The following is a 25,998-nucleotide window of genomic DNA, read 5'->3' as shown; positions in this document are numbered from 1 at the left end:
CACCCTTACACCTTTCATTTTCTAATCTCCCAGGGCATGGTGGAAAGCATGGGAGACTCTGCTGGGTGTCTGTAGCCACACAACAGCCTCTCCAAAGCCATTTTCACCGCTGAAAAGTCAAGCCACAGGGAAGATGGTAGGAACATTTCATAAACGTGGCACATCTAAAGGAACCCCGAAGGCACTGTCCTTACCAAGCATCCGCCTCCCCGGTTAGTGAGCGTTTCCTTTTCTCCCAGCAGCGCTCTAACCGGCCAAATGAAAATGTGAAATACATTTAGAAAAGTTTTAATTTGAACAACTTATGATTAAAAATACACTTTATAAATAATTTTTCCATAGACTTGATTGAGGATCATTGCAAACTTTACAAAAGGACACACGGCAACAAGAACAGATTAAAGGAATTACAAAAAACAGAGCTACAGCCATCCCATTTAAAAATACAACATTCCACATCACAGCGTTTCCATTGTGCAAAGGTGATGAGAATGCGGCACCGCGCATGTCACATATTCAGTCAGAGGGAAGTAAACTTTAATACGGTTACTTGGCATAATAGCATAGGCACAGCTCAGAGAATAAATCCTTTCTCCCAGAAAGTTAATACACCTTAGTTCAACATTTTGCTTTTATCTGGTAGGTCTGATAGTTGAAATTAGCTTAGTACAAACATATATATATATAGATAGATGTGTGTGTGTGTGTGTGTGTATAAGAAGGAAAACAAGTATCTGCTTTGAAATTAAGTAAAGTCCCAACATATTTACAGTATTTTCAGAGACTGTGTTCTCCAAATCAGTCTGATTACTTTTTCTCTATTAAACAACTTTTTAGAAAATTAAATGAAGCCCAATTTGTCAATTAATGGACATCCTCTGTTGAGACTTCCAGTTTTCTCTGTGGGACAAAGAGAGCTCCTACAGAGGTTTTCTTAGCACCATCGAAATCCATGCAGGATGGGCCTGTCGGCTTCACTGGTCCACCCGGGGTCCGGAAGAAACTTTCGGCCACTGACTGTGACCCTTTGGGTGTCATCGGAACCGGCTAATGGGAAAGAGAACAGGAAAGACAAGTCAAACCTGCACAGGGAGGCATGGCTTTGATAGCCTCACAGGGCCGGGCCGGAAGGGTGTGGCACACGGTGGGAGCCCAGCAGATTTTACAAATGGCTCGGTGGACTCCTTGGGTACTCTTGCTGGGTTTGGAAGGCAGCTAGGCCTTCAGTCTCCCCCTCCCATCCTTTCCTTCTTCAAGGAAGGGAAGCAAAAGTGAGTCTTCTGTGATACTGATGATAGTTGGGCCTCAGTGACCCAAAGGAAAAAAAAAAAAACCCGTTGGATGGAAATGCTCTCACCTGTTGTGAACCCGTCACAGCAACTGATTGTCCATTTGGTTGGTTCTGGCCTGGCACTGGCGAGTCGTACCTGGTGGCCCTTCCTTGCTGAGTGCCTGCACTTTCCGGCACGACACTAATGCCCTCTAGTCTTGGAGACACGGGAACAGCTCCAGGGCTGGCGGACACCTGCATACTGGGGGAGAGGAGTCCCAAGTGCTGCAGTGTGAAGTTTACAATGGCTGAGCTTGGGGTCTGACCGGGAACAGGGTGGCTCGCAGCGAGAGCCGGGCTGTTCCCGACAGGCACGGCTGCCACCGAAGTTGGTGAGACCATTAACTTCAAAGGTGTTACATGAAAAGAGGGAAAATTAACAGCAGTGAGTTCGGATGACGTCACTGGAATAACACCTGGAAAGACAAGGGGGGAAAATATCTTAAAAGCACAGGCATTTGTCGGAGAGGCTTATAAGGCTTAAGTGAACTTGGGCCTGACCCACGTTTGCATAGTGTTTTAGAGACACTCACCTGTGATGGGGGAGCTGTAGATCCTGTGGTTTGGGGAAAGTGTACTGGAGTTTTCTTTACTAGACAGAATGGACTCTGCCCCCAGGGACGAGCACTGGGTGAGAGGGATTAGGTATCCTGATGGAAACAGGGTCTAGAAAACAAGGAGGATTTATTTTACATATGAATATGGAAGGAAAATGGACAGGTACCTGTGCCAGGACTCATATCCCTTAGCGGTTGTTTGTCTTATCAGACCAAAGCATCCAGTGGTATGGGCTACGGGCAGGCCACCTATGCAGCTACTGGAAGACGATTTCGCTCCCTCCCATTCCAATACCCGTCCTGTTAAAAGCCATGTGTTTCTCCATTGCTGTCTGTGGTCTCCGGAAGGGTCCTAAAGCTAGCAGTGAGCCTGCTTAGAGGTAGGATGTGCCCAACACACCCCCTCACACTGACATCCTAAGTCCCGCTATCAGACTTTTTGGTATGAAGTGGCGCTAAATGTCAGAATTACATTTAATGCAGCGGGGCACCATGGTGGTGCTGCTGTATTTGTTATAGGATTGTTCTTGAATTATGCAGGACGGTCATTTCCCAGAGAGTGTTCTAGGGAACCCTGGTTCCATGGGATGCAAGTTAGCCCTACTTGAATCATGGTCGAATGGGTCTTGGAAATACTGGGTTGAACAAAGGAAAAAAAAATGGTGACTTTATTAGAGAATTTCTGAGGGGCTGTAATGATGGAACGCATTATAAATCTCCAGGGGGGCATCCAGCATATAGCATTTCCTGGGCAACTTGGCAGCTACATTTTTGGTAGTGTTGGTATTCAAGGGAAACATTTTAAGAAATGGTGATTTAGAGAAGGGGGCTGGCTGCCAAAATCATAGGCCAAAATGCGGCTTCTGGGCTACTTTTAGAAATAAAGTTTTACTAGAACACAGCTACGTCCATTTATTTATGCTCTGGCTATAGCTGCTTTCTTACATTTCTAATAACAGCAGAAGTGCATAGGCAGCACCGAGACCATATGGCCTGCAAAGCCAAAAATCTTTAGTAGCTGGCCCTTCCCAGAAAAAATGTGCTGACCCCTCATTAAGAACTAAGTAGTTATACAACTGTGGGTTTTTCCCCAGGACCTTAGGTCCCAGCGGATACCAAGCAAATGCTCTTGATAACGTACAACTACAGGGCAGGGCCCCAGAGTTCAGAACCTACAGATAACAAGAAAAAGAGAACTGGATGGTTCATACTGGAGACCCACAAGTCACAGAGCAAAAGCTTTAGGCAATTAAGTCACATTCTAAACAGAAATGGCCAGTGTTGGGCTGTGTGTATCCCCTCAGCAAGCCTGCTTGGTCGCTGCACTTCTCCAAACAGCCTGCCTGCCTGGGGGGCTACTGCCTGAGACGTCTGTTTCCGCCTTACCATGAGCGGGCCTGGCAAAAGCTAAAAGCAGCTCTTGTAACCTGGGGGGCCCTCCTTTTATCTTCCTCCAGATATTTCTTCTCGCCATTGTCAAAACAACACCCTGCACTTTGATCTAGCTGTTAATAGGTCCCATCTTTTCCTTGGGAACCAGTGAATGCAGAGCCTGCAATCCTCGCTCACAGTGCCCCCAAGACACTGTTGTTTCTTTATCAATTTTGCTTCTTAAATGTCTGGTACCGTTCCACAGCTTTACTGGCTGGTTCCTCGAAAGCTGCAGGAATAGAAACTTTTAATGGGGTGGATTTAGGCATTTTACAAATAGCTGTTCTTTGCCACCGTTAATCATACTCTCTCAAAGTACAAGTTACTCTGGTTGCTGGTTTAATTCTTTCAAATCTTCAGCAAAACCTCTACTAATAATTATTTTTCAATTTTCTACAAGCTGCATTCTTCAAAAAAAATCTTTTAACCTATATAATGTCAATTCCTTTTCTTTTTTTTTTTTTTTTTAAACCAGAGCTATTAATTAATTAGCAGGATGAATGAATTTGGTATATTTCAGCTTGCATGTTTGTCATCTAGGCTACATCAGCCCTCTTTCCCCTTTCTCCTGTTCCATCAACCTGTTTTATTTTTTTACTATTTCTTGTCATTCACTACCTAACATATTTCTGTTTATTTGTACACTGTCTTCTCTCCACCCGTAGAAGTGTACAGATTCTCAGTAATGTTTGCTGAATGAATTAACACAGGAATCTCTGATTTTCTTTGTTCCGCTCAGTCCATGCTGAAAAGAAATGGTCAACATGAAGTCACAGAGACGAAAAAAGAAGCAAAGGGACGTGGAAAATCTATCTACTGAGAATCCTAATCCTGAATGACTAAGTGGGCAACAGGGGACCATTATTAAATCATATCCATTGGCCCAAAGAGATTATGGACCTCCCAGAAAATTGAATCAAGCCAGAGCCTTGTGATTTTCCCCTTCGCATGTACATTAAATGCAAAATGATACTAGAGAAGATAATAGATGTTTTGAATGGTTACCATGAGGCCATCCTCGGGGAAGATTTGACAAACTCTAAAGCCTCTTTAATAACAACAGTTAGGGATAATACCCTTTAGCTTATACAGCGCCTTAAAAGGATCACAGGCCCCTTTATGTATATTATCATGTAATAAATTCACTTAACCTCACAAAAACTGCAACATGGCCCTGGGGCAAGTATTCAAAAGCAACAGTCACCAAAGGCAGGTGCTGGGTCTGATTTGCTCCAGACCACAGTGCTTTTATACCCAGGCGATGATCAGGAAAACACTGGTAGGATAAATTCTTCACGGATGTGCAAAAAAAAGATGTAGAGAAGTAAAATAAGTTAATAACAGGGACAAAATGAGGGACTAACTTCTGCCTCTGTTTATTTGGTGATAACATCCTTCCATATATAATTGTCTTGAGGGAGAAAAAAGGAGATGAGGTGTATAAGAGTGCCTACTGGTAGGCAGCTAACAAATGTCCATTCCTTCCTAAACTTAACCCCACCCAGGAAAAAAATGATCTGGAACACGGAAATCCCTGGGAGCCGGCGCATCGAATCTACCTACCATCGGCCAAGATAAGCTTGACTATTCTATTACACAAAACAGAAATTTTGGTTTAAATTTTGAGGTGGGAAGGAAAAACAGAGGGTACAGTTTGTCTGCCAGGCGACAGATGCCAGGTAAGTGACATCAAACAAACATTAGGTAATGACTCAGAAAGCAGGAGTTAGAGGAACCCTATGCATCCAATCCATTCATCTGGGGTTACGTCTGCTTGTAAATTATTTAAGACTTTCATGACAGGTGTTTGCATTCCAGTATGTGACAGAGAAATGGACTTAAGGACAACCACCCGTGGTGCTTTAAAAAGCGAACAAATAATCCCTTCCTCCAAAGGTTAAAAATGTCCCTGTCGTCATCCCCGTCAGGGGATTAGCTGTCTGGGGCTTTGTTTGGATTATGGGATGCTAAGGAACGGTTCCTCATCTTCTGAGAAACTGCCCTTTGCTCTGATAAATTTCACGAGCTACTGAATTCTCCTCTGACCAACTGCGGAGTTTCTAAAGCCTGACACAGTTCAAGGCTGTACTTACCGCGGAGACATTTTCAAGTCCTTTTAGGTCCTCTTTAAATTTCTTTTTGGAACCACCGTCCTCAAGCGTGCTTGCCCTCTTTGAGCCTCTTTCTCCAGCCGGCTCCTTGTCTCGGGTCTTGGCACCTGGTCTCTCCGGCACTGGCAGCAAGCTTCCGGGCCTGGTGGACGCACTGGCCTTGGCGGCATCACTCGCTGCCTTCTCGGTGGTGGCATCTGTGGCATCTTTTGATCGTGTAGCTTTAGAAGAGGGAGTGGGGCAGACTGTGGGGCTCAGGCCTTGGGGTGACGTCATGGTCTGGGCTTGGGCAGGCTGCAGGTAGATGGCATAGGACGGGCCTGAAGGGGCCTGAGGTAGGATCACCGGCACCGCAGGTGACAAGGGGCTGGGGAGGAGGGGGACCACCCCCAGGGGCTGGATGAGGGACGGTGCCGTCAGTTCCAGCTCAGCATTTGCTGGGGTGTCCAGAGGGGCCACAGGTTTGCAGTGCCCAGATCTTGCCAGCTGGACTTTCACTTTCTTTCTGGGTTCACTAAAAGACAAGATTTCCAACATGACACACTGGAAACACTTTTTCTCTAGAATGTTCCACCACTTTAGATTGGCCTAGATTGAAGCCATGCATTCATGAAACTAGCAGCTCGCGTCTGTAATGACTGCCTAAGAGTTATAGAAAAGATTATCTCACCAGTTTCCCAGGCTAGCAAGGAGTTTTATATAAAATAAGTAATCCTAATGATGCGACGTAAAACTAATTCATCCTGCCACTAAAGAGTATTACCACCTACCTTGATTGCTCTTCTAACTGCATTTTGCAAATAGCTGCGAGTTGAGCCATTTTACTTGGGAAAGGTGCTGAATTCTGAGAACTCTCAGCTGGTAAAACAGAAAAGGGTGGGGGAAGAGCGTTGGTCAAAGCAAAAAACTGAATGCTCACACAGATGAAACGTCACTGAAGACAAAGGAACAGAAAACCTGCACCTCCCCCCCAAATCACACAGCAATTAAACGATAAAGCCCACCAATTCCTTTTGATCCTTTCATTCATACAGGAGTTAGGCTTCAAGTGGGTCTGGGTAGAAGGGTATTGAAAACAGTTCTCTAACGAGTACCGTAGGGATCAACTAAGCTAAAGAAGCCGATAAAAAGGAATTCTTCTGAGCGGAGCCCAAAACCTTAATGAAAACATACCTTTGTTGGTCTTGATGGGGCTGCTGGGGGCAGAATTGATCTTTCTCCGGTCACTTTCGATGCTCTTTACCAGTTTAATAAGAGATGGGTGTCGAGTGAAGTTCGGTTTCCCACGCGTGGAGAAGAGGTTTTTGGCACAGTTGTCTTTCGAAGGATGCTTCGCCTCCAGATCGGAGCAGGGGAGAGGGAGGACTGGGCCCCGGCCTGAAAGAGAGAAGGGCAGGAGGTCAAAACCCGGCTGGCTCGGCCTCCCCGTGGAAGATGAAGTCCAAGTGTAGTCCGAGATCGATGTTAGGAATGAAAGCATCCACAGGTATAAAGCACTGACCTGGGGCCAGACCCTGTCTGATGTGCCTTATGCACAGACCTTGTTCATCTTATTTTAACTGAATTCTGAGGTAAGATTTCAAGCTTTAACATCTCTGAAACCCACTGCATCCTACAACCAACCAGTAGTGTAGTAGAGTGTAATCATTAGTGGTTTCTCTTTCTTACGGATACAGACACAAAATTGTGCATCTTCTAATCCGTAGAGTCCTAACCCGATGACAGATGGCAAACCTCACTGCCGTGGGCTGAATATTTGGGCCCCTCAAGTTCACAGGTTGAGATCCTAACCCCCAAGGCGATGGTGTTAGGAGGTGGGGCCTTGGGAGGTGCTTAGGTCAGGAGGGCGGAGCCCTCCTGAACAGGATTCAGGCTCCTATAAAAGAGGCCCCACCGTGCTCTCTACTCCCTTCTGCCTTGTGAGGTCATGACAAAAAGACGGCCGTCTACAAAGCAGGCTCTGGATATGTTGGTGCCACAATCTCGGACTTCCCGGCCTCCAGAACCGTGAGAAATAAACTTCTGTTGCTTGTAAGCCACCCAGTCTAAGGTATTTGGTTACAGCAGCCTGAACCAGACTAAGACACTGTCAACAACTCCATGAGGTAGGTAATTCTTGGGAAATGCAGCCCCACCTCAGAGACACTCAGCCACTCACCTTGGTCTCTCAGCTAGTAGAACGTGAGTCTGGGATATGAACCAGCCAGTCTGGCCCTAGAGCCTACACTCTGCATCCCTGCACCAAAGGACCTCTCTCTGAGGTCCCAGCCCACTCTTGAACTGTAGAAGTCCACGTATACACAGATTTTTTTTTTTTTTCACTGCAGTACTGTAAATGTGTTTTCTTTTCCTCATGATTTCTTAGTAACATTTTCTAGCTTACTTCATTGTAAGAATATAGTATAGGATACATATAACATACAAAGTATGTGTTGACTTTATGGTATTGCTAAGTCTTCTGGTCAATGCTATAGGCTATTTTAGTAGTTAAGTTTTGGGGGATTCTAAAGTCATATGCAGGTTTTTGATTACACCCCTAATGCCTGTGTTGTTCAAGAGTCAACATATATTGAAAATCACAATAACCTTGGAAACAAACCACTGTTCTTCCCATTGCACGGGGAGGAAACAGCCTTGGACCTATCACTTGCTCCAGGCCACACAGCTAATGAGCTTCCCTCCACCTCCGTGGCCTTGTGTTCTTGCCACCAAACACCTCGGCTTGGGATCTTTGGTGGAATGCAAAATGTCAGAACCCCAGAATTGAGATGGAGACCAGAGTATCGATACTGGAATGAATTCATTTCATATTCTCAGTGTGTGTGGGCTCCTTTATGGTCGCTGAACAGGATAATCATTAAGCAATAGTTTCTTATGGATTTTCTGAGATTTTCAACTTTTTCAGATCCTTTCACACAGGCTCTGCCTGTTGGGTACAGGGTAAGAGGCGTTTTGGATCTTGGGGTCGCTGATGGAACCAGCCGCCGCGCTTTCCATATTGGCGCTCGTCTCTGTCTCTCCAGCAACTTACAGTCTTGCCACGTGGGAGTGTGGGTGGGGAGAGAAAGGGAGACTATCTCCCAATGTGCATTAATTCAGAACAATGAAGCGAAGAATGAAGGGAAGCAAATACATACCACTGGGACTTGGACTGATCTCTGGGCCTGTCCATTTAAAAGCTGGTTTTCGGCCTCTTTCTTCTGTAACATGAACTTTCTTGATAAGATTCAGGCTACTCAGAACATTAGCTATATCATACAACCTCCTAATTTTTGCTGGAAAATAAAAGGTATATATACCACTTAATGGAATAACGAAAGATCAAAGGACTCTGCTTCCTAAGGACGTCACGTATATTCAAAGAGCTATCCTAGCCATCAACGTCAAACAGAGGAAAATGGGACCCTTTCAAGTTATTCTGGTGCTACTGCTTTAACTCACACAAAAAAACAGGTTTAAATATTGAAAAGACTTCAGTTGCTGCGGGTACCGAATTTTGAAATGACAAAGGTTGAAAAAGGAAAAAATGACTTCATGAGATCACCCTATTGGGAACTACGTTACAGATTTTTGAATACAAAGTTCCCACTGCTGGGAATCTTCTAATGAGGATTCAGAAGAGTTCTAGGAATCGAAATAAAGCACTGATGATAAATGTATCGCTTTCCCACTTGGGAGAGTTTATAACAATGAGACTTATTCACTACCATAAGCATAGAGGATTCTATACCCCATCAAAATTTGTATAGTTTTATCATTGTCCTTACGTGAGAGGCAATGCAGAGATTAGTTAATTCTACAAATTTTACATATCTTAAAAAAGTTTGTTACAAGAAGCCTGCCTTTACTTCCAGCTTGATAGTACAAAATTAGAAATTGGGCCCCTTCTTCACAGCCATGCCAGAAAGTTCTGAATTCCCTGGGGATTCAGCAAGTTATACATCTGCAGTTCCTGGAATGGTTTCCAGCGCTGTGACTAACCAGTGAAATGGAGGGCTGAAAACTGTCTGGGGAGTCAGAAAAAACAGGCAGCCCATCAAGAGTCCCGGGACGTGTTTTCTGAAATCCCATCGTCTCCCAAGGCAATTGCCAGTATTATTGCCTTTACCCTCGACTTAATTTTGTCTTATAGAGACACTATCAACCTGGAGATATCTGAATTTACTTTCTCAGGACTAGGGTGGTTTACAGGGATGGGAAAGGAGTCTGGGTGACAACTCCTGGCCCCCCCTCCCTGCAGCGGGTCCCCTGTTGAGGCTAGCCTCGTGCCTTGTGGGGAGAGGTAGGCATGCAGCAGGTCCTTCCCATCTGCTAAGTACTTCTTTCTGCATGCATCTCTTCCTGGAGCCTCCTGCAAAGCCTGTCACTGAGGTGCGGGCTGAGCTCTGCGTCAGGAACCCAGTGCAGGCCCCTTTCCTACTTTGAGCAGGCCTGGCTAAGACCATTGTTTTCAAAATGGCCAACCAACTGTGCTGCAGGTAGGTCACTTCTAGGAACAATCTTAGAAGAGTTACTTATTTCTACCCATATATATGAGAGCAGAGATCTGGGTTCCAGACCCACTTTACAATTTACTGCTCATTTAGACTTCAGGCACCCACAGGGCCCACGTGTGCAAAATGGGGACGGTGTTACAGTATCGAAGGAGGTAACTTTTAAGGAACTGTTTATAAGCCAAAGTGCTGGACAAATAAGACTCGTTATATATGTATCTTTGAATCCTGCATGTTAGCAAAAACCGGTATAATCAGTATAATCGTGGCTTCTGGGGAAAAGTGAAGGTACAAAAGCATAATTAGAGAAGATGTCAGGCTAGGAAATGTATTTGGAAATCAGTTGAGAAGTAAGATTTTACAGTCTAAGATGAGGTCCAAAAGCCCATGACAGTCACCACACTTACTTTTAAACTTGCTTCTATCCAGATCTTCCACGTGGTCTTCCCCAATTAAAATCTTGGCAGCAATTTCTAGGCTTACTATCTGAGGCGTTGACACCAAAAACAGCATCACAAATTTCTGGCTCATCACTCTTAAAGACTTATCTTTGCGGCTGTTTACAGAAGCTTTGGAGAAGGATGAGGATTAGAGAATTAAAATTCATGAAGGGACAAGTGACTTCTAAAGTAACAAGGCTAAAAATACCACAACCTCATCAGACAGTTGACAACTGCAGCATTTTAACATGTTGAAAGGCAGCAGCAGCTTTAGAACAGTGTTCTGTAAGGAACCTTTTCCCTTAGGCCTCTGAGAAGCGCTATGTAGCCCGGCTCTTCGAACCACTGCTCACCTGCCCGAAATTCCACTCCAGGGAGTTCGACAAAACACATGTCTGGGTGTCCATTCTGGCCAGTGTTTGATTTGATGATATGATCCTCTATACTGTAAGTCTTACTAAAGTCAAACTCTTGTTCATATTCTTTCTTTTTGATCATCATAATCTGCTCCGCATACTTGTTCTCCTCCCCGACGCTTTTCAGAGTCCCCAGGGTTTTGTTGAGGTTATGTCGCCCATGCCAGGTGTACCTGTTTTTGGCGAGGCGGCTCACCATGTGTAAGCTCTCTAGGACGTTCACAATATCGTAAATGCGTCGCCGCTCAACATCTGCAAAGAACGAGCAATTGTACGTACTAGGATCAGATTTTGTAATGTGTATAGAACGGAGTAACTTTTTCGACCCTGATCTATTGACCAGCGGGGTCTGGATGATATAACTTTATTTACACTCAATAGAGAGTGTGAAGGTGAGAAAGACATGTTTCTGCTCTCATAGTGTACAAAGAATATGAATTAGACAGGTAACCTTCATTAAGGGCCTACTGTGTGCCATACAGCTTTAGGAAACGTTTACAATAAACTGGTGAGGCGGGTGTTACTATTCACATTTTACTGACGAGGAAATAGAAGCTTAGGCTGGAGACGCAGCTCACCCCAAGGTACAGAGCCAGTAAGTGGCAAACACAAGTCTTTAATGCTCTAAATTCCACATATCATGACCTGTTTTTTCTATTACTCTTCAAAGCTTGCGTGGGCATGTGGGCATGCATGCACATGTGTGTGTCACACAGACACACACAGCTGTCAGATGATAGGTATAAAACACTGTGATTTCTTGCTGTTCCTGGACCCTGCCAGATATGCCCCTGTCTGAAGGCCTTTGTAGTAGGCTACTCTGCCTGGAATTCCTGTTCCAGATGCCTTCATTGCTCCCCACCTCCACTCTTTCAAGTTCTTGCCTAGATGTTACCTTCTCAATGAGGCCTGACCTGACCACCTAATTTAAGCACACACCCAGCACTCCTGGTTCCCCTTTACCCTGTTCTACATTTTATTTTTCCCACAGCATGTGCTACCTTCTAACATACATTATTACCACTTGCTTACTATGTGCTTCGTATAATACCTATCATTAGCTCTCCTTACTATCTGTCCTTTGTGTACCTCTCTATTGGACCCCACTAGAAAGTAGGTTCCAGAGGAGGAAAGATTTTATTCTTTTCATTCACTGATGTCATCTGAAGCTCCTACAACATTGCCTGGCACACAGTAGGTGGTCAACAGCTACCTGCTGAATTAAAGGTATAGCCTACATGGAAATGATAAAGCATATGTCAACTGATGAATCTAAATGGCATATTCTTTTTTTTTTTTTAAAGATTTTATTCACTCATGAGAGACAGAGAGACAGAGAGAGAGAGAGAGAGAGGCAGAGACACAGGTAGAGGGAGAAGCAGACTCCATGCAGGGAGCCCGATGTGGGACTCGATCCCGGGTCCCCAGGATCATGCCCTGGGCCGAAGGTGGCACTAAACCACTGAGCCACCCGGGCTGCCCAAAATGGCATATTCTTAAAATGTGAAATCAAGTTGATATTTATAAACATGTATCTGGAAAGTAAAACTTTCTTCGTGGAATGATAGCTATATATTAAAATCTCCTGCACTGGGGCTCCTGGGTGGCTCAGCTGGTTAGGCATTTGCCTTCAGCTCAGGTCATGATCTCGGGGTCCTGGGATGGAGCCCTGTGTCAGGCTCCCTGCCTAGTGGGGAGCCTGCTTCTCCCTCTCTTCCCTGCGTCTGCTTTCTCTTACTGTCTCTGTATCTCTCTCTCTCGCTCGCTCTCAAAGGAATAAAGCCTTTAAAAAAAAATCTCCTGCATCATCTCTTTAGTGCCAGATTATAGTATTGTCACAACTCCAAAGATATCCCACATTTGACACAGACCCCTTTTTAGCTGTAACTAGATTCAGGGAGTAAAGGGGTAGGAGGAACACAGTAACTTTTACCAAACACAGAAATGTACTGGTCCTCAGGAGAGCAGAGTGCAGGGAGCGCTAAAGCCCTGCTTCCACTCACAGCAGCACATCCTCATCATAAACTGTGAAGAGACCGTTCCTCAGCCCAGCTCTTCAGGGCGAGAACCGAGACAGAAGTTCAAAGTTGCAGCTGTTTATGAAACAAGTCATAAAACAATGTTGCTTTCCCTTACAGCCTCAGAGCTTTCGAAATGCAATCAGAAGCAATCTCCATTGTGATTTTTTTACTTCTGTTTGAAGACTTACTCAAAGTGGAAACTCTATGCCTTTATTCTTAGATTGACAGGGCTTTAGAGATTTATCATTCCTACGTGGCATCGCTGCGTCATGACAAACACTGGCTAGATGAGCATGGGTCTGAAGGAGCAAGTCCATGAAGTCACTTTTAATTATTAACCGTCTCAGTGAGCTCTCTGCACACTTACTAAGTTCCTCGGCGACTTCGTCAAGGCAGATGTCATTATTCACAGCGGGGTTGGGATAGTTAGGATATCGTGCTAAGAACTTATGACACAACAATCCTAAACTCTTCTCTTTTCGACTTGGTTGGGATTTCTCATATTCATCTCCGGATAAGTGTTCCTACAAAAGAAGAGGTCAGTAATGTCTGAACCAGAAATAAAGCTTGACAGGTTTATTAAGGTCGCCTGCACTCGATGGCTAACACGCTTAGCTGCAAAATTTTGGAGTGGGGGGAGGTGTGAGCCAAGATAAACTGCTTGACAGATCTAAAAAGGAAGCTTGAACTGAAAATAAGTCAAAGGCTCAAAATTTCTAGTGTTGTATTTGAGGGAGTCAAAACGTTTCCTGTGCTCTGAAGGCAGCTAGTAACAGTCTGTAGGTGGAGATGCTTAAATTGCTGGTACTTTTGTAATAGCACCTCCTTCCTCCCCTACACACACACACACACACACACACCCACGGGCCTGTCGGTGCCCACCAGTCTCCACCCAGTTTTCTGCAAACCTACGTGTAAACAATCTTTGGCCTCAGGTAATCCATTTCTGCTGTCAAACAACCCCCTTTTCTGATCTCTGTTTCGTATCTCGGGGCTCACGGCACTGATGAGCATTTTCAGGTTGGCTGTTGGTGTCCACGGTTCTCCCTGGGAGATTTCCTTGGGTTTGGTGGGTGTGGTCAAAGGGCCCAAGTCGGGCTGGATGTCTGGCAACACTATATTTGCTGCAGTGGATTCTTTCAGGGGTGTTTTCATTAGTCCTCTTTTATGTGGCTCAAAAAAGAGATTTTCCTGGTTTAAAACAAGTTAAAAATTAAATCCACTATAAAACAGGATCAGATAGCTTTTGAGTTTAGAAATTGTACAATAAATAGAATATTGCTAAGGAAAAAATTGCCTAATGAGGTTGGAGAGTCACTTAAATTAGTAACTGTATTCCAATGATCACTTGACGCTTATGGTCTTTTTGCTAGCTAAACTGCCATTTTAATCTTGCAGTAAAGCACAGACTTAAATTTTTCTTATGTTCCAAGAATCAAAAAACGAAAAACCCTTCAAAGCCTAATTTTACAGCCTTTTTGACATAATTTTTGATTTAGAAGAGTGTTGCAGGTAGTATAGAGTGTTCCTATATACCCTTCACTCAGCTTTCCCTAATAGGACTGATGATTGTAAGCGACCCAAACCTCCTAGGAGTGACTTTTACACAGGACACTGCAATAAGTCAAGGCCTACACGGCAGAAACCGTGTCCCATTCCTCTGTGTGTCCATCTGACACAGTGGCTACATGCACCGAAGGCTAAAGAGGTAAAATGCCATTGATGTGGAAGAGGCAGAAAGCCAAGGGGACAAGGGTGAGGTCACACCATGGTCATACTGGTAGGCAAAACCTAGTAGGGAGCAAAATCCAGAGCAAAGAAAAGTCTGCTCTTTGAATATTTACCCCTCTCACTTTATAAAAGGAAAAATGGGGCCCAGAGAAATAAAATTAGTTATTCAAAGTCACAAAGCTAGTTCCTAGCAGAGGTAGGACTGCCACTGAAGCATGAGGGTAAATTAATAGCAGTTTACAAATAGGATGAATGGAGATTATGTTTCTTTTACTTTCCGCCACTGGGGACTCCATACATTCTTACTATCTGTGGCTATTTTAGAGAAAATGCTTGGAATGGCAATACATGAAAGAACACAGAGACTCTGGTTCCTCAGTGACTTTAGGAACAAAGATTAATGAGGCTGTTTAACACGTCTCTGACTCCTTGGGATTTGTCAAGAGCTTTTCCATTTGTATTTTCACCAAATCCTGTAGTCCCATTCTGCAGAAGAGGAGACCCTGGCTGAGAGAGGTTGCACAGGCTTTAAACCGGAATATCCTCAATCCAACTATAGTGTTCTTACAAGGAAATCAGCCTGATGGGCACAACGGAGGACCCTCCCAAGCATGTGCACCCAAGAGGTGCTAACCTAGAATGGCGTTTCTCTAAAGGCATTTCTCTAAAGTTCTCTGCCTCAGACTATCAGAAACTATAGCAATTCTCTTACTTGAGGAACTTGCTTTTTTTTTTTCATTTTTTTAATCTATCAGTAGTTGGACACCAGTCAAGATACCCTTACTGAAAAACCTGTTGTTATTTTGCAAAATGTCTACCTCAAGTTTAAGAAGCTGCCGATTTGGTAGGAAATTACCTTAAAAGAAATCCGATCTCAAATCTTGTCAAATGCCCTCTCTGAATTCTAACTGTCCAAGAATTCTGAGAAATATCACAATGCAGCCAACCAATTTTATTATTCTTAAAAATGCCTTTTCTCTCTGCTTATCTCTGGGACTTCCGTTTGGAATCAAACCGTTAAAAACTTTGGATTACTTTACCTCTGGCCAAACTCTTCCCCTCTTTAAAAATTAAATTTCCCTTCCTTCGGGGTTTTTACAGAAGCTAACTAAAAAGGGATGTGGCATTAATACGATATTGGATGTGGAAAAATGATGGGGTGAAATCAGGGTGATATCGCATTTCAAACTGCAAGGAGGAATACTAAAGTTAGAAAGGTACCTTTTCATTCTCCATTCTGTAAATTTCTCATACATTTAGAGTCTCTTTAAAAATGAAAAATCTGGAGTTTCTCCCAACACCCTGAGATGGTTTAAGTAGTCCAATCAATTCTATTAAAAAGTTTATTTTCCTTAAAAAGAAAAGGAAACAGATACAGTTAAAAGAAAAATAAAACCAGGAGCTCCGTTGAATATTCCTTCATGGACACCGCTAGGCCACTTAAACAAAGACTAACGAAAAATGACAAATTACATGTACATTTTATTCCGTCCCAGAGCTTAAGCCCCGCCGGGCCGAGAACCTCCATCAAACGCCTGTAAACTCCAGCAAACCGATCCGCTGTCGTGAGACTTAAAGCAAACCACAAAGCTCCCAGTGACAGTGGTCTCCCACCTTCACAGAAGGCGCGCCATTCCCGGCCCTCACCGCGGGGACCGCAGCTAGCACGAGCACCCACCTGTTCCCAGGTCAGCGCCCCGGCCCCGAGCCCGCCTCCGGCTGAGCGGACACGACCCCAAGCATCTGGATCAACGTCTGCATCTAGATGCCTGAATTTTTGCCCTTGACACACACACGTGCACAGGGTCAGCTGCAAAGTCTTGGGAAACAGCTTGATAGGGAGCTTCCAAATTCAGTCCTTCAAGCTCCAAAAAGTCCTCCGGGTATTTAAAGAGCGCCGGATGCTTAAGACTTTCTCTCTCTCTTTTTTTTAAGACATCCTTAAAGATGCAAAGCGCCGTGTGCTCAGTGTCGGGTGCTGGATCCCCCCGCCCCCCTCCCCGAGGACGCGTCGGTGCAGCAAAGCCACCAGGTAGGCGCCCCGCGGCCGGCCCGCGCCCCGCGCACTTCCCCCTCCGCCCCGCCGCCTGCCCCTCCCCCCGCGCGGCCCGCGCGCCGCCGGCCCTGCAGTTCCCGGACGGCTTCGCCGCCGTTACCAGGCAACGACTCCCGACCAATCAGGGAGCGGGGCGCCGGGCTGTGATTGGCGGCGGCCGCCGGGGGCGGGGCCGGACCTTGCGCCTTCGATTTAAAAATTTGGCGCGGAAAGCCGGGCCGTGGCCGGCGCCGCCCCTCGGCTGCGCGGGGCCTGAGCGCGGGCAAACCCGCGCCCGGAACCACGGTGTCCCCGCCCCTCCCCCTCGCCCGCCCCCTCCCCTCTGCGCGGGAGCTCAGCTCCTCCCTCCACGGCCCCCGGCGGAGCGAGAGGCGGGAAACGGCCGTCGCGGCCGCGGCCCTGCCGAGCCCGCTCCCGGGGCCGGGCCGGCTGGGCGCCGCGTCCCGGTGCGTCCCGCTGACCTGTCAGTTCACCTCACGGTTGGAGCTGGCGGGGGGGGGGCTGAGCGAGCGGGGACCCCCCCGGCGCCCCTTCCCCTCCCGGGTCCGGGAGCCCGCGCGTCCGGCCGTCAGTCGGTCCTCTCGCCGCGCCGAGGTGGGTGCCGCGGAGGGCAACGCCGGGACCGGGACTGGGGGGCCGGCGGGCGGGCGGAGGGAGCGTGACCGTCCCGGAGCAGCCGAGCCCCCGATTTGAAATTAACCCGCTCCCGGCGCGAGGCGATCCCGCGGGCTGGGAGGGCCGCTCCCCTCCCCCACGCCGCCCGTCCCGGCCCCGGCCCCGCGCGCCAATCGGAGCCTCCAGGCCCGAGCCGCCGGCGAATCAGGCTGCAGGCACCGCCCTCGGGGCCCGCCTCCGCCGCGGAGTTGGGGGAAAAGTTCAGCAACTTTTTTTTTTTTCCTTCCCCCCCCCCCCCGGCCCCGAACACCCCCTCCCCTGGCTGCAGTTGGGGAATGAGGTTTGGCCCTCCCGGGGCACGCGGGCTGAGACCCGGGCGCCTGCGCTGCCGCCCGGCTCGGATGCACTCACCTGCCCCGGGGACCCGGGCCGGGACCACTGCCCCTTGCATCTCCCGCGTGCACTACCGCGCTGCCCACCACCTGCCCCACGGCTCCCAGAAACTGGTGTGTAGAGGGCGACGCTTGACCACTGGTGCGCACGCTCGATGGGCGCGGGGGTCCTGGCCGAGACGCGAGAGCTCAGGTGTGGGGAGGAGGAGGAGGAGGAGGAAGGTCGAAAACCCGCCAAGCCTGTGCCGGGCGCCCTCCGGCCGGCTTCCCTCTCGTGGTCTCCCACCCGCTCCTCCCTTTCCTCCGCCTTGTCGTCTTTCCTCTCTTTCCCCTCTTTTTCCGGTCTCCGAGCCTCGGACAGCTTGGGCGTGGAATATCGGGGAGTTCTAGACGGCCAGCAGGATTGGGAGGCGCTCTGGTGCAAAGCCCTCGTTTGCGCAGACGGGGAAACCGAGGCCCGGGGCGGCCGGGCTGCCTGGCGGGTGCCCGGGCCGTGCGCGCGCGTGTCCGCCTGCCGCGCCGCCCCCGCCGCGGAGCGTTTCCCCTTTTCTCGGGGGGACCCGCGCGGGAGCCGCGGCGCGGCCCGTGTTGCCCAAGCGCGGAGCTCAGGGCGCCCATCTACCGACGGTTTGGCTGGAGCCCTTCCCCCTGCAGTCTCGCGTCTCTAAGCTCCAGCAAGGCCCCCGTCCACGATCTCCCAGGCCACTCACGTGCCCGCGAATCTCCAGTGCAGCCCTGCAGCGCGGGACGCGCTCACAGTCCCCACCGCAGAGCAGGGCGGGGCTGCAGCGACCCACCCAGGGCCGGGGCTCCCTTCCCCGCGGAGAGCGACCCTGGGCTGCGCGGGGTGGCCGTCCCGACGGTTAGGGCCGCGGCACCCGCGTCCTCCCCTCCCACATCGACCCGAGGCAGATGCTGCCGGGGCCCTTCCACCTGGGAGCCCGCCTTCTGGGGTGCTGTGCAGAAGGTCTCCGATTTAAACCAAAGCGGGGGTCACCGGGCAGAGCTCTCACCCCCGACGGCACTAAGCAGCTGGTTCTTACTGAGCCCGGGTCCACCTTTTCCGGAGCAAGGTGTGCTTTTACATCAGGAAAAGGGGGCCAGGTGGTGTTTCTGCTTTGGCCACGGTTTCACAGATTGTCCCCCCCCCATTGCTCCCTCATCCCCAGCACTGATAGTGCTCCTGCTCCCCTGTGTTCAGAGGCAGTAACTAATGGGTTCCTATCTGACCTACCTGGCCATCGATGCCACAGGTGTCTGAGTGCCAAGGACCTATAAGGCAAACAGTGCAAGGAGCAGCCCCCTCTGGTGACACTGCACAGGGGGCATGTCATGTAATGCTCCGCCCCAGTGTTAAGCATGGGCTGGGAAAGCGAAGTAGAGCGTTTTTCGGTAACCGGCCCTAAGGGACAGGGCTGGGATTTGAAGCCTAGTCTGTTACTGCTAAGGGCTTTCCACGGGAAGCCGTGATCTCCGCTGGGCTGGTGGCACCCTCACTTACTCCACGGGACAGTTGTGGCCCGCGTCACAGAACAGGGGTAGGTGAGTGGCTGCAGGTTAGCTGTCGAGTCAGAACTGGGATCCAGGGCTGCTTGCTCCCAGTTCATATATCCAGTTTCACTGCCTCCGAAAAGTTCCTGTGAAAACAACGTCCGCGGCACCTGAGACCCGTCTTTAAGCACCTGTCCCTCCCCGTGCCCCCAGCGCAACAAAATAATAATTTGTGTTAGTAAATCTTGTTTTAATGACAATTGTCTCCTACTGAAGCATGTGAAATTAAAATCCAAGTCACTGACTGATGAGAAGTAGGTCTAGTAAGAGTGAAATGAGATAGTTTTAAAGTCTTACCAGGTCTTTTCTGTGAAGGTAATGAAAAAAAAAAAAAAAAGCTGAAGCATTTCCCCTCAACCCCATATCGTGTGCCGATGTGAAGCTCAGCAAGAATGCGAAGGGAAGCGGCAGGACTGCTGAAGACTTCCACGGTCACTGCAGAGCCGAGAAGGAAGGCGGAGGAGAAGGACAGGCTGAAATCTTTTTTTTTTTTGTGACTTTCCCACCAGATGTGTTTTCCGTTCATTAGTTTATCAAATCCAAGGGAATATTTGTTCATTTGTTTCTGGTCTTTCGCTCACCATGTTGTGTAATGTGTGTCTCACTGAAGTTAGACCAGTTTTTCCACTCTCTGCTGCTACCCTTATGGTTTGCACAACTCGGAGGGAGACGTGTTGTGTAATGTGTCAAGCACTCAAAAAGGAGAAAAGACGTAAAGGGGGAAAGATGAGTGTCACCCGACGTGTCTAGATTCCAAGGTAACGCTCAGGATTTGGGAATTAGGGTGTTTCCATCATCACCAGAGCCTCATCCAGGTGGCGGGTGGCGGGAGGTGAGAAGAGCAGCACCCCACCCCCAGCCAGGCAGGCCCAGGGCTAGCAAGGGAGGTGCTCTAACTGGGGGGCTCCCAGACTTTTTTGTCTTGCTGCCACACCTCCCACGTTTGGCCCCGTGGGGCAACTCAGGGTTGTGCTATTTCGGCAGCTTGGGTTGGCACGGCCGCCACAAAACAGCTGCCTAGAGCTTTAAATGGCACAGATCCCCGTGTGCTGGGTTAGATCACAGCTGCTCATGACCAGATCCCACTCCCCCCCGGGGTTCTTTTAACTAGTTACTCTGTCCCCAAAAGAATTGTGGTGGGTCCAACCTGGGCAAGGTTTAAAGCGGGTGGATATAAGGGACGCAGGAGGTGGGACAGCCTGGGGCTGGCTTGTGCCCACCGCGGAGCTAGGTTTGGTCGGAGCCGCTGGCAGCGGCAGGCAGCTGAGCTGTGTAAGAGGACGTCCCCCTCAGCTCTCCTTGACCTCCTTTGGGGAGACCTCTCAACTGATGAGCCCTGGATGGATGCTTGCAGCCCCGGACTCAGCTGCAGCAGCAACAGTTGCTGCCACATATCGAGCAATTACCACATCTAAATTTTTTAAATGCTTTGGGGGATGATTGAACACAAAATACTGATGACCCTTCTACAGAATTGGAGTCTGAGTTCTGCCCTCATTGTATTATTGTATCATCTGATCTTAAAATCGTCACGGAGCTGAGGATCATGTAGTCTTAATGCTTATTTGTAGGTTGGAGGAACCCACTTTTTTCCAGGTTCTAGAGCATTAAAATGTATATATACCTGTACACACACACACACACACACACACACACAGATTCCTGGGAGTGGGGGGCGGGCAGGAATTTATCACATGAAAATGTCCCAATTGGGCTCAGCGGTTTAGCTCCACCTTTGGCCCAGGGCCTGATCCGGGAGACCCCGGATCGAGTCCCACGTCAGGCTCCCTGCAGGGAGCCTGCTTCTCCCTCTGCCTGTGTCTCTGCCTCTCTCTTTCTCTGTGTGTGTTTCTCATGAGTAAATAAATAAAATCTTAAAAAAAAAGAAAATGTCCCAATCAGTGGAGGAATCCCATAACCTTCCTGACCAGCAATTATAACCCTTTGTTTGAAGTCTGGTGAGGAAGGGTGACTGTCGTGATCCCCTTGAGACAGGTTCCTCTCTCCCTGTCTTGATCACAGCCCTGTACATCCATCTCTGTTACAGACACCCCTCCTATTACCACTGTGGGCTCCTGCAGGGCAGGGAGAGGGACTTCCTTATCTCTCTCTCCCCCCAGTGCCCAGCTGGGTGCCTGGCCCAGAGCAGGGGCTTGATAAATGTTGGTTCATTGAATAATGCTCTAGTTTTTTTTTTTTTTTTTTAAGATTTTATTTATTTATTCATGAGAGACACACACAGAGAGAGGCAGACACAGGCAGTGGGAAAAGCAGGCTCCATGCAGGGAGCCCGACTTGGGACTCGATCCTGGGACTCTAGGATCACACCTTTTGCCCTGGGGCCAAAGGCAGGCGTTGAACCGCTGAGCCACCCAGGGATCCCCCTAATAACGCTCTAGTTTTGAGTGCCATCTCACCAAGCCCAGAAGATACCCTGTCTTCTAACCTCTTTATGATCAGCGCCAAGTTCAATGTCTCACACCTGCTTGGTTCTCAGTGTTGGAGAAAATGAACTTGTAATTACCATCCATTTAAATTTTTTTTTCACTTTAGCTAAATACTATTTCCACTCCCCTCCCATACTCACAACTCTGTTTTATCTATTCATTTACTTGAGCATAGTAACCTGAATGCCTACTGTGTTGCCAGATCAAGCAGTAGAACAGCAAGTGGTAACTACTATTATTATCATTATTATTTTGCTTTTTTTAAAAAAGATTTTGTTTATTTATTCCTGAGAGAGACACACAGAGGCAGAGACACAGGCAGAGGGAGAAGCAGGCTCCATGCTGGGAGCCCCATGTGGGACTCCATCCTGGGACTCCAGGATCACACCTTGGGCTGAAGGCAGGCGCTAAACCGCTGAGCCACCCAGGCATCCCATTATTTTGCTTTTCTTCTGCAAATGTGAGACCTGTTTGTCACTCCTCAATTTAGCAAACGTGACTTTTTAAAAGTTTTTATTTATTCATGAGAGATGCAGAGAAAGAGAGGTAGAGACATAGGCAGAGGGAGAAGTAGGCTCCCTTTGGGGAGCCTCATGTGGGACTCAATCCTAAGACCCTGGGATCAGGACCTGAGCCGAAGTCAGAGGCTCAACTACTGAGCCACCCAGGTGCCCCTAACATGACATTTTTTCCATGTTCTTCCTCTATTGTAGTTACTTATTTAATTTTCTGTGGGTATTTTTCTTCCCTAGGAACCCAAGTTCTCTTCTTTCCTCCTTTCAGCCACATGCATGTGTCACTTGCTCTGAGCCTAGGGACTGTGCTGGCACCAGCCACAGGGCACAGTGGCTGCCCTGGGATTATGGCAACAAAGCCAACTTTTCACTTACCACTCTTCTTTCTCTCTTTCTTTTCCAGGGACATGGCCTTCATTTGGAGAAATCGTTTGCTTTCCTTCTGAGCCTTTTCAAACCACTGCTTTCAGAGCCCCTGAAAGAGGCCTGGTTTCTCCTGGAATGATCACTGAAGTCAGCCTACATGAGTTAGTTAAACCTTGGCCGGCTCGCAGTTGTGTCCTGGAGTGGGGAGCCAGGAAGACAGAACAGGTTCCTGGTCAGCCAAGGTAGGCTGGGGGGCATCCCCCCACAGTGTTACAAGCTGTCACCGAGCCCTCCGACACCCCCCTTCTTCCTCCGGCAGGCGTCTTCTCCCGCCTTGGCACTGGTGAGTTCCCCATAAATTCATGGTTTCCAGGATCTAGTCTGACCTAATATATCTCAACAATACCCAGATATAATTTGGTAGAAATCAGCTGTTCGCTGTGCTGCTTTATCATATGGAACAGAAATTGACCAGGACCTACATAATTCATTTTGTTGGCAAAACACTCAGGATCCTCGGAAAAGAAGCAGATAGCTTCCCTCTCAGCTTTAACTGCAAATGCTCAATAAAAACTCTCAGCATTTGGCAGTATAGAAATCGGTTGCGGTAATTGCATTCGGATCTGCCCACAAAATGGAGACTTTTACATGTGCTTTTTAAAATTTTTTTTTTTTGTAAATTTTTATTTATTTATGATAGTCACACACACACACACGCACACACGCACACAGAGAGAGAGAGAGAGAGAGAGAGAGAGAGAGAGAGAGGCAGAGACATAGGCAGAGGGAGAAGCAGGCTCCATGCACCGGGAGCCCGACGTGGGATTCGATCCCGGGTCTCCAGGATCGCGCCCTGGGCCAAAGGCAGGCGCTAAACCGCTGTGCCACCCAGGGATCCCTACATGTGCTTTTTAAATAGTGCTAAGCTTTGTTCCAAGTTCCGTCTTTGAAGTAAGAATCTAGAATTGTTTTTAAGTTGGTTTGAATAATACAAAATGATACTTTTTAAAATTATTATTAAAAAAGGGAAAGATGCTGGTTAACCAAAATTTTTAGATGCTCACTGTCTTGGCGTCATTGTGATAATGTCCTATCTGTGTCATGTCCTAGATGGTCCCCTCTTAGGAAAACTCAGGGTTTAGAGAAGGGAGAGGCATCTAGTACGATCACTTCTTTGCACGAGGTTAGGATGTGGATACAAGTCAGGACTTTGGAGGGAAATAGAACTTGGTTCAAAGTCCCCTCATCATTACATCTGTGTGACCTTAGGTAAATTACTTAACCTCTCTGAGCCCTACATTCTCCTCCTCAGTGTAAATGGGGATCAAAGTACCCACCTTGTAGGGTTGCCCTGGGGGTGAGATGGGATAATGGGCGTAAAGGACTTAGCACAACATTGGCACGTTAGGGTAAGCAGCAAGTAATAGTTATCGTACACTATTATAATCAGACAAATCAGTATTTGCTTTTGTTTTTATTTTTTTCTGGTTGTAATCACTCTGGGGAAAGAGGTTCCCAGGAGCCAGACTGTTTGGCCAGGAAATTATTCCTCCTGACCAACTGCATCCTCTGCCTTCTTGTGCTACCTCCCTCCATCCCTGCGACGGTACAGCTGTGCTCAGTGCTCCGCTGTGGGCCAGGCCTTTGGAAACCTACCACTAGCTTTATCATTTTTTTTGGTGGGGGGGACACTTAATTTACAGAAATGCTTGAGAAAGATACATTGAACAAGAAAAAATGCTCTAAAATAACATACTCTTATCTCCTAGTAGAATTAGTAAGTGCATCATAATTTAAGGTTTCTCATCTAATTTGTGGGCTCTATTCGTACATATGGCCTCTTCTGCTCTCTGCTCTTCTGTATCTCTTTTCCCAGCACATAAACAACCTAATTACTCTAGGCACGGCCCGGGGCATCGAATTGGATTTGGTTAGTACTGGCCAACCGGCTTAGAAGCCAAGGACTCTGGCTCTAGCCCTGGCTGTGGTACCCGCTAGCTAGCTCTGTGGCCTAGGGTAAGCCATGTACCTCTCTGAACCTCAGATTCCTTTTCTGTGAAAGGGGCTGGAAATGTCAGTGATGTAAAGACTTCATTGATGATGGGGACCAACTGAGGCAACAAATGTTAAAAAAAAAAAAAAAGAGTGTTTGAAAACATTAATCGTCATTTGATTATAAGGAAATCATCTTTTTAATATGATCCAATAGCTTATTGATTTCCACCACGGGAACGGCCACGCGCTGTGTGATCTTAGACACGCCGCCCAGCTCCTGAGCTGCAGACACTTCTCCTGCGATATGGAGGGGAGCAGACTCATTGCCCGAATCTTCTAACAGTATATGATTGATTTCAATGCTGATGGTGAGTTCCCCTTGAAAACTGGGAAAGGCACAGGCTTTGAAGTCTGGCAGACTGATGGGCTGCTTCATAGCTTGCTTTTTGTTTTTTTGGACCCTTAGAGGATTGTCTCAGAGGGTTCCGGGTATTTTTGAAAACTTCACAGCAGTTTGGCTCAAGGGCGGTGTTGCCTGCAACAGGACATCAGCTGTGAGCCGAGCTCTGCAGTAACAGAAAATGGATTAGACCATGATTTAGGTCTGTAATTTCCAAACTCTGGAGGCCCATTGGATAGAACCAGTTTGCTTTGGCACGTTGAATTTTTGTGGCCTAGATAACAGTGCTCCTTCCAAGAACTGGGATGGTTTATTGGTCCCTTTGCCATTTTGCTGCTCTCAAGGTGTGGCTCAAGCATTGCAGACAGGCCTGCCCCCCTGGCCCCTGGCCAGTGGCCTGCAGCTGTGTCAATAGGCCTTTGAAGTTCACACTCCCCAGCTGACTGGTCGGCATCATCTTCACCACGTTTGTCACAGGAAATCAGGAAAAGGTATGTGGAAGCCGGTGTTGCCCAAGAGGCGCGAAGAGGAAAATGATGGGGTCTTTGATGAGAATACGGGAGGAATTTACCCGAATTCACAGTCCACTTCCATTAGCAGGGATTGTTCCTCACTGCTCTTTCTCCTTCTGTCTCTAAAGCCCTACAGTGAGCCGGTTTATTTTTAACCTGAATCGAGTATGTGCTAACCAGTGCTTTTTTGGGGCTTTCACATAGTGACAGTATGTTGTGATGTTGGTGGTTCTGCAAGATCTGGAAGGAGCTTATGAATCATCAAAGTGTGAATATCTGTTCAGGAGAATTTGAGTGCAGTGTATCATTAAGTATTTTTGTATCGTCTATTTGGGGTATACAAAATACCTGGTATTTTTTTGTTGGGCATGTACTTCACGCTCTCTTTGGGCAGGTACTTTGCAAGTGCTTTACATTATCATCACATTATTATCTTAGTCTTCACATCCTTAAGAAGTATGTTGTTTTTATTCCTATTTTGCAAATGAGAAAAGCTCTGGGAGGTTAAAACTGGCTGAGAGTGATGCAGCTAGCAAATAGCATAGCAGGTAATCCCTAACTGTTCCACCCTCAAGCCCCTGTTCAGAACTTCTACTCTATGCCACTGGGAATCAGAATC

At 47.6% G+C, this 25,998-nt stretch overlaps 3 protein-coding genes across 18 annotated transcripts in view; 2 read left to right on the top strand and 1 right to left on the bottom strand.

Annotated features, from left to right (window-relative positions):
• ZDHHC13 (zDHHC palmitoyltransferase 13) overlaps positions 1-4,082 on the top strand; it is a 100,895-nt gene extending 96,813 nt beyond the window's left edge. Inside the window, exon 17 of the mRNA XM_072793798.1 lies at positions 4,058-4,082. Within this exon, the coding sequence (XP_072649899.1) occupies positions 4,058-4,067 (10 nt within the window). The 3' untranslated portion in view covers positions 4,068-4,082. The remainder of the gene's footprint in view (positions 1-4,057) is intronic.
• E2F8 (E2F transcription factor 8) lies at positions 273-17,883 on the bottom strand. 5 transcript variants are annotated; one of them, XM_072793791.1, is made up of 13 exons: positions 17,613-17,883; positions 15,752-15,881; positions 13,712-13,990; positions 13,167-13,323; positions 10,716-11,030; positions 10,330-10,491; positions 8,567-8,704; positions 6,603-6,806; positions 6,200-6,287; positions 5,412-5,943; positions 1,864-1,996; positions 1,358-1,746; positions 273-1,047 (listed from the first exon to the last, which is right to left on the bottom strand). In XM_072793791.1, exons 2-13 carry the CDS (start codon positions 15,764-15,766, stop codon positions 865-867), a joined length of 2,595 nt encoding a protein of 864 aa, XP_072649892.1. In that variant the 5' UTR covers positions 15,767-15,881; positions 17,613-17,883; the 3' UTR covers positions 273-864. The 5 variants fall into 5 exon arrangements, with proteins under 5 accessions (XP_072649892.1, XP_072649895.1, XP_072649891.1 ...); XM_072793794.1 differs by lacking the exon at positions 17,613-17,883 and adding an exon at positions 17,048-17,304 and having other exon boundaries at positions 8,567-8,629; XM_072793790.1 differs by lacking the exon at positions 17,613-17,883 and adding an exon at positions 17,048-17,302.
• Positions 16,929-25,998, top strand: part of LOC140614678 (uncharacterized) — a 23,494-nt gene continuing 14,424 nt past the window's right edge. For 4 of the 12 annotated variants that reach the window (XR_012015466.1, XR_012015467.1, XR_012015470.1 and 1 more), the window contains exons 1-3: positions 17,746-19,902; positions 22,510-22,815; positions 24,682-24,835. Coding sequence is in view for 1 of the 12 variants with exons in the window: in XM_072793801.1 (XP_072649902.1) it covers positions 17,537-17,735; positions 22,510-22,714; positions 22,792-22,815 (428 nt within the window). In the remaining 11 variants the exon portion in view is untranslated. The other 8 variants (XR_012015468.1, XR_012015469.1, XR_012015474.1 and 5 more) reach the window with 7 other exon arrangements.

Source organism: Canis lupus, chromosome 23 (genome assembly GCF_048164855.1).
Source record: "Canis lupus baileyi chromosome 23, mCanLup2.hap1, whole genome shotgun sequence".
Classification (NCBI taxonomy): domain Eukaryota; kingdom Metazoa; phylum Chordata; class Mammalia; order Carnivora; family Canidae; genus Canis; species Canis lupus.
The sequence above is the reverse complement of the archived record's forward strand: the minus strand, read 5'-3'. Positions and strand labels throughout refer to the sequence as shown.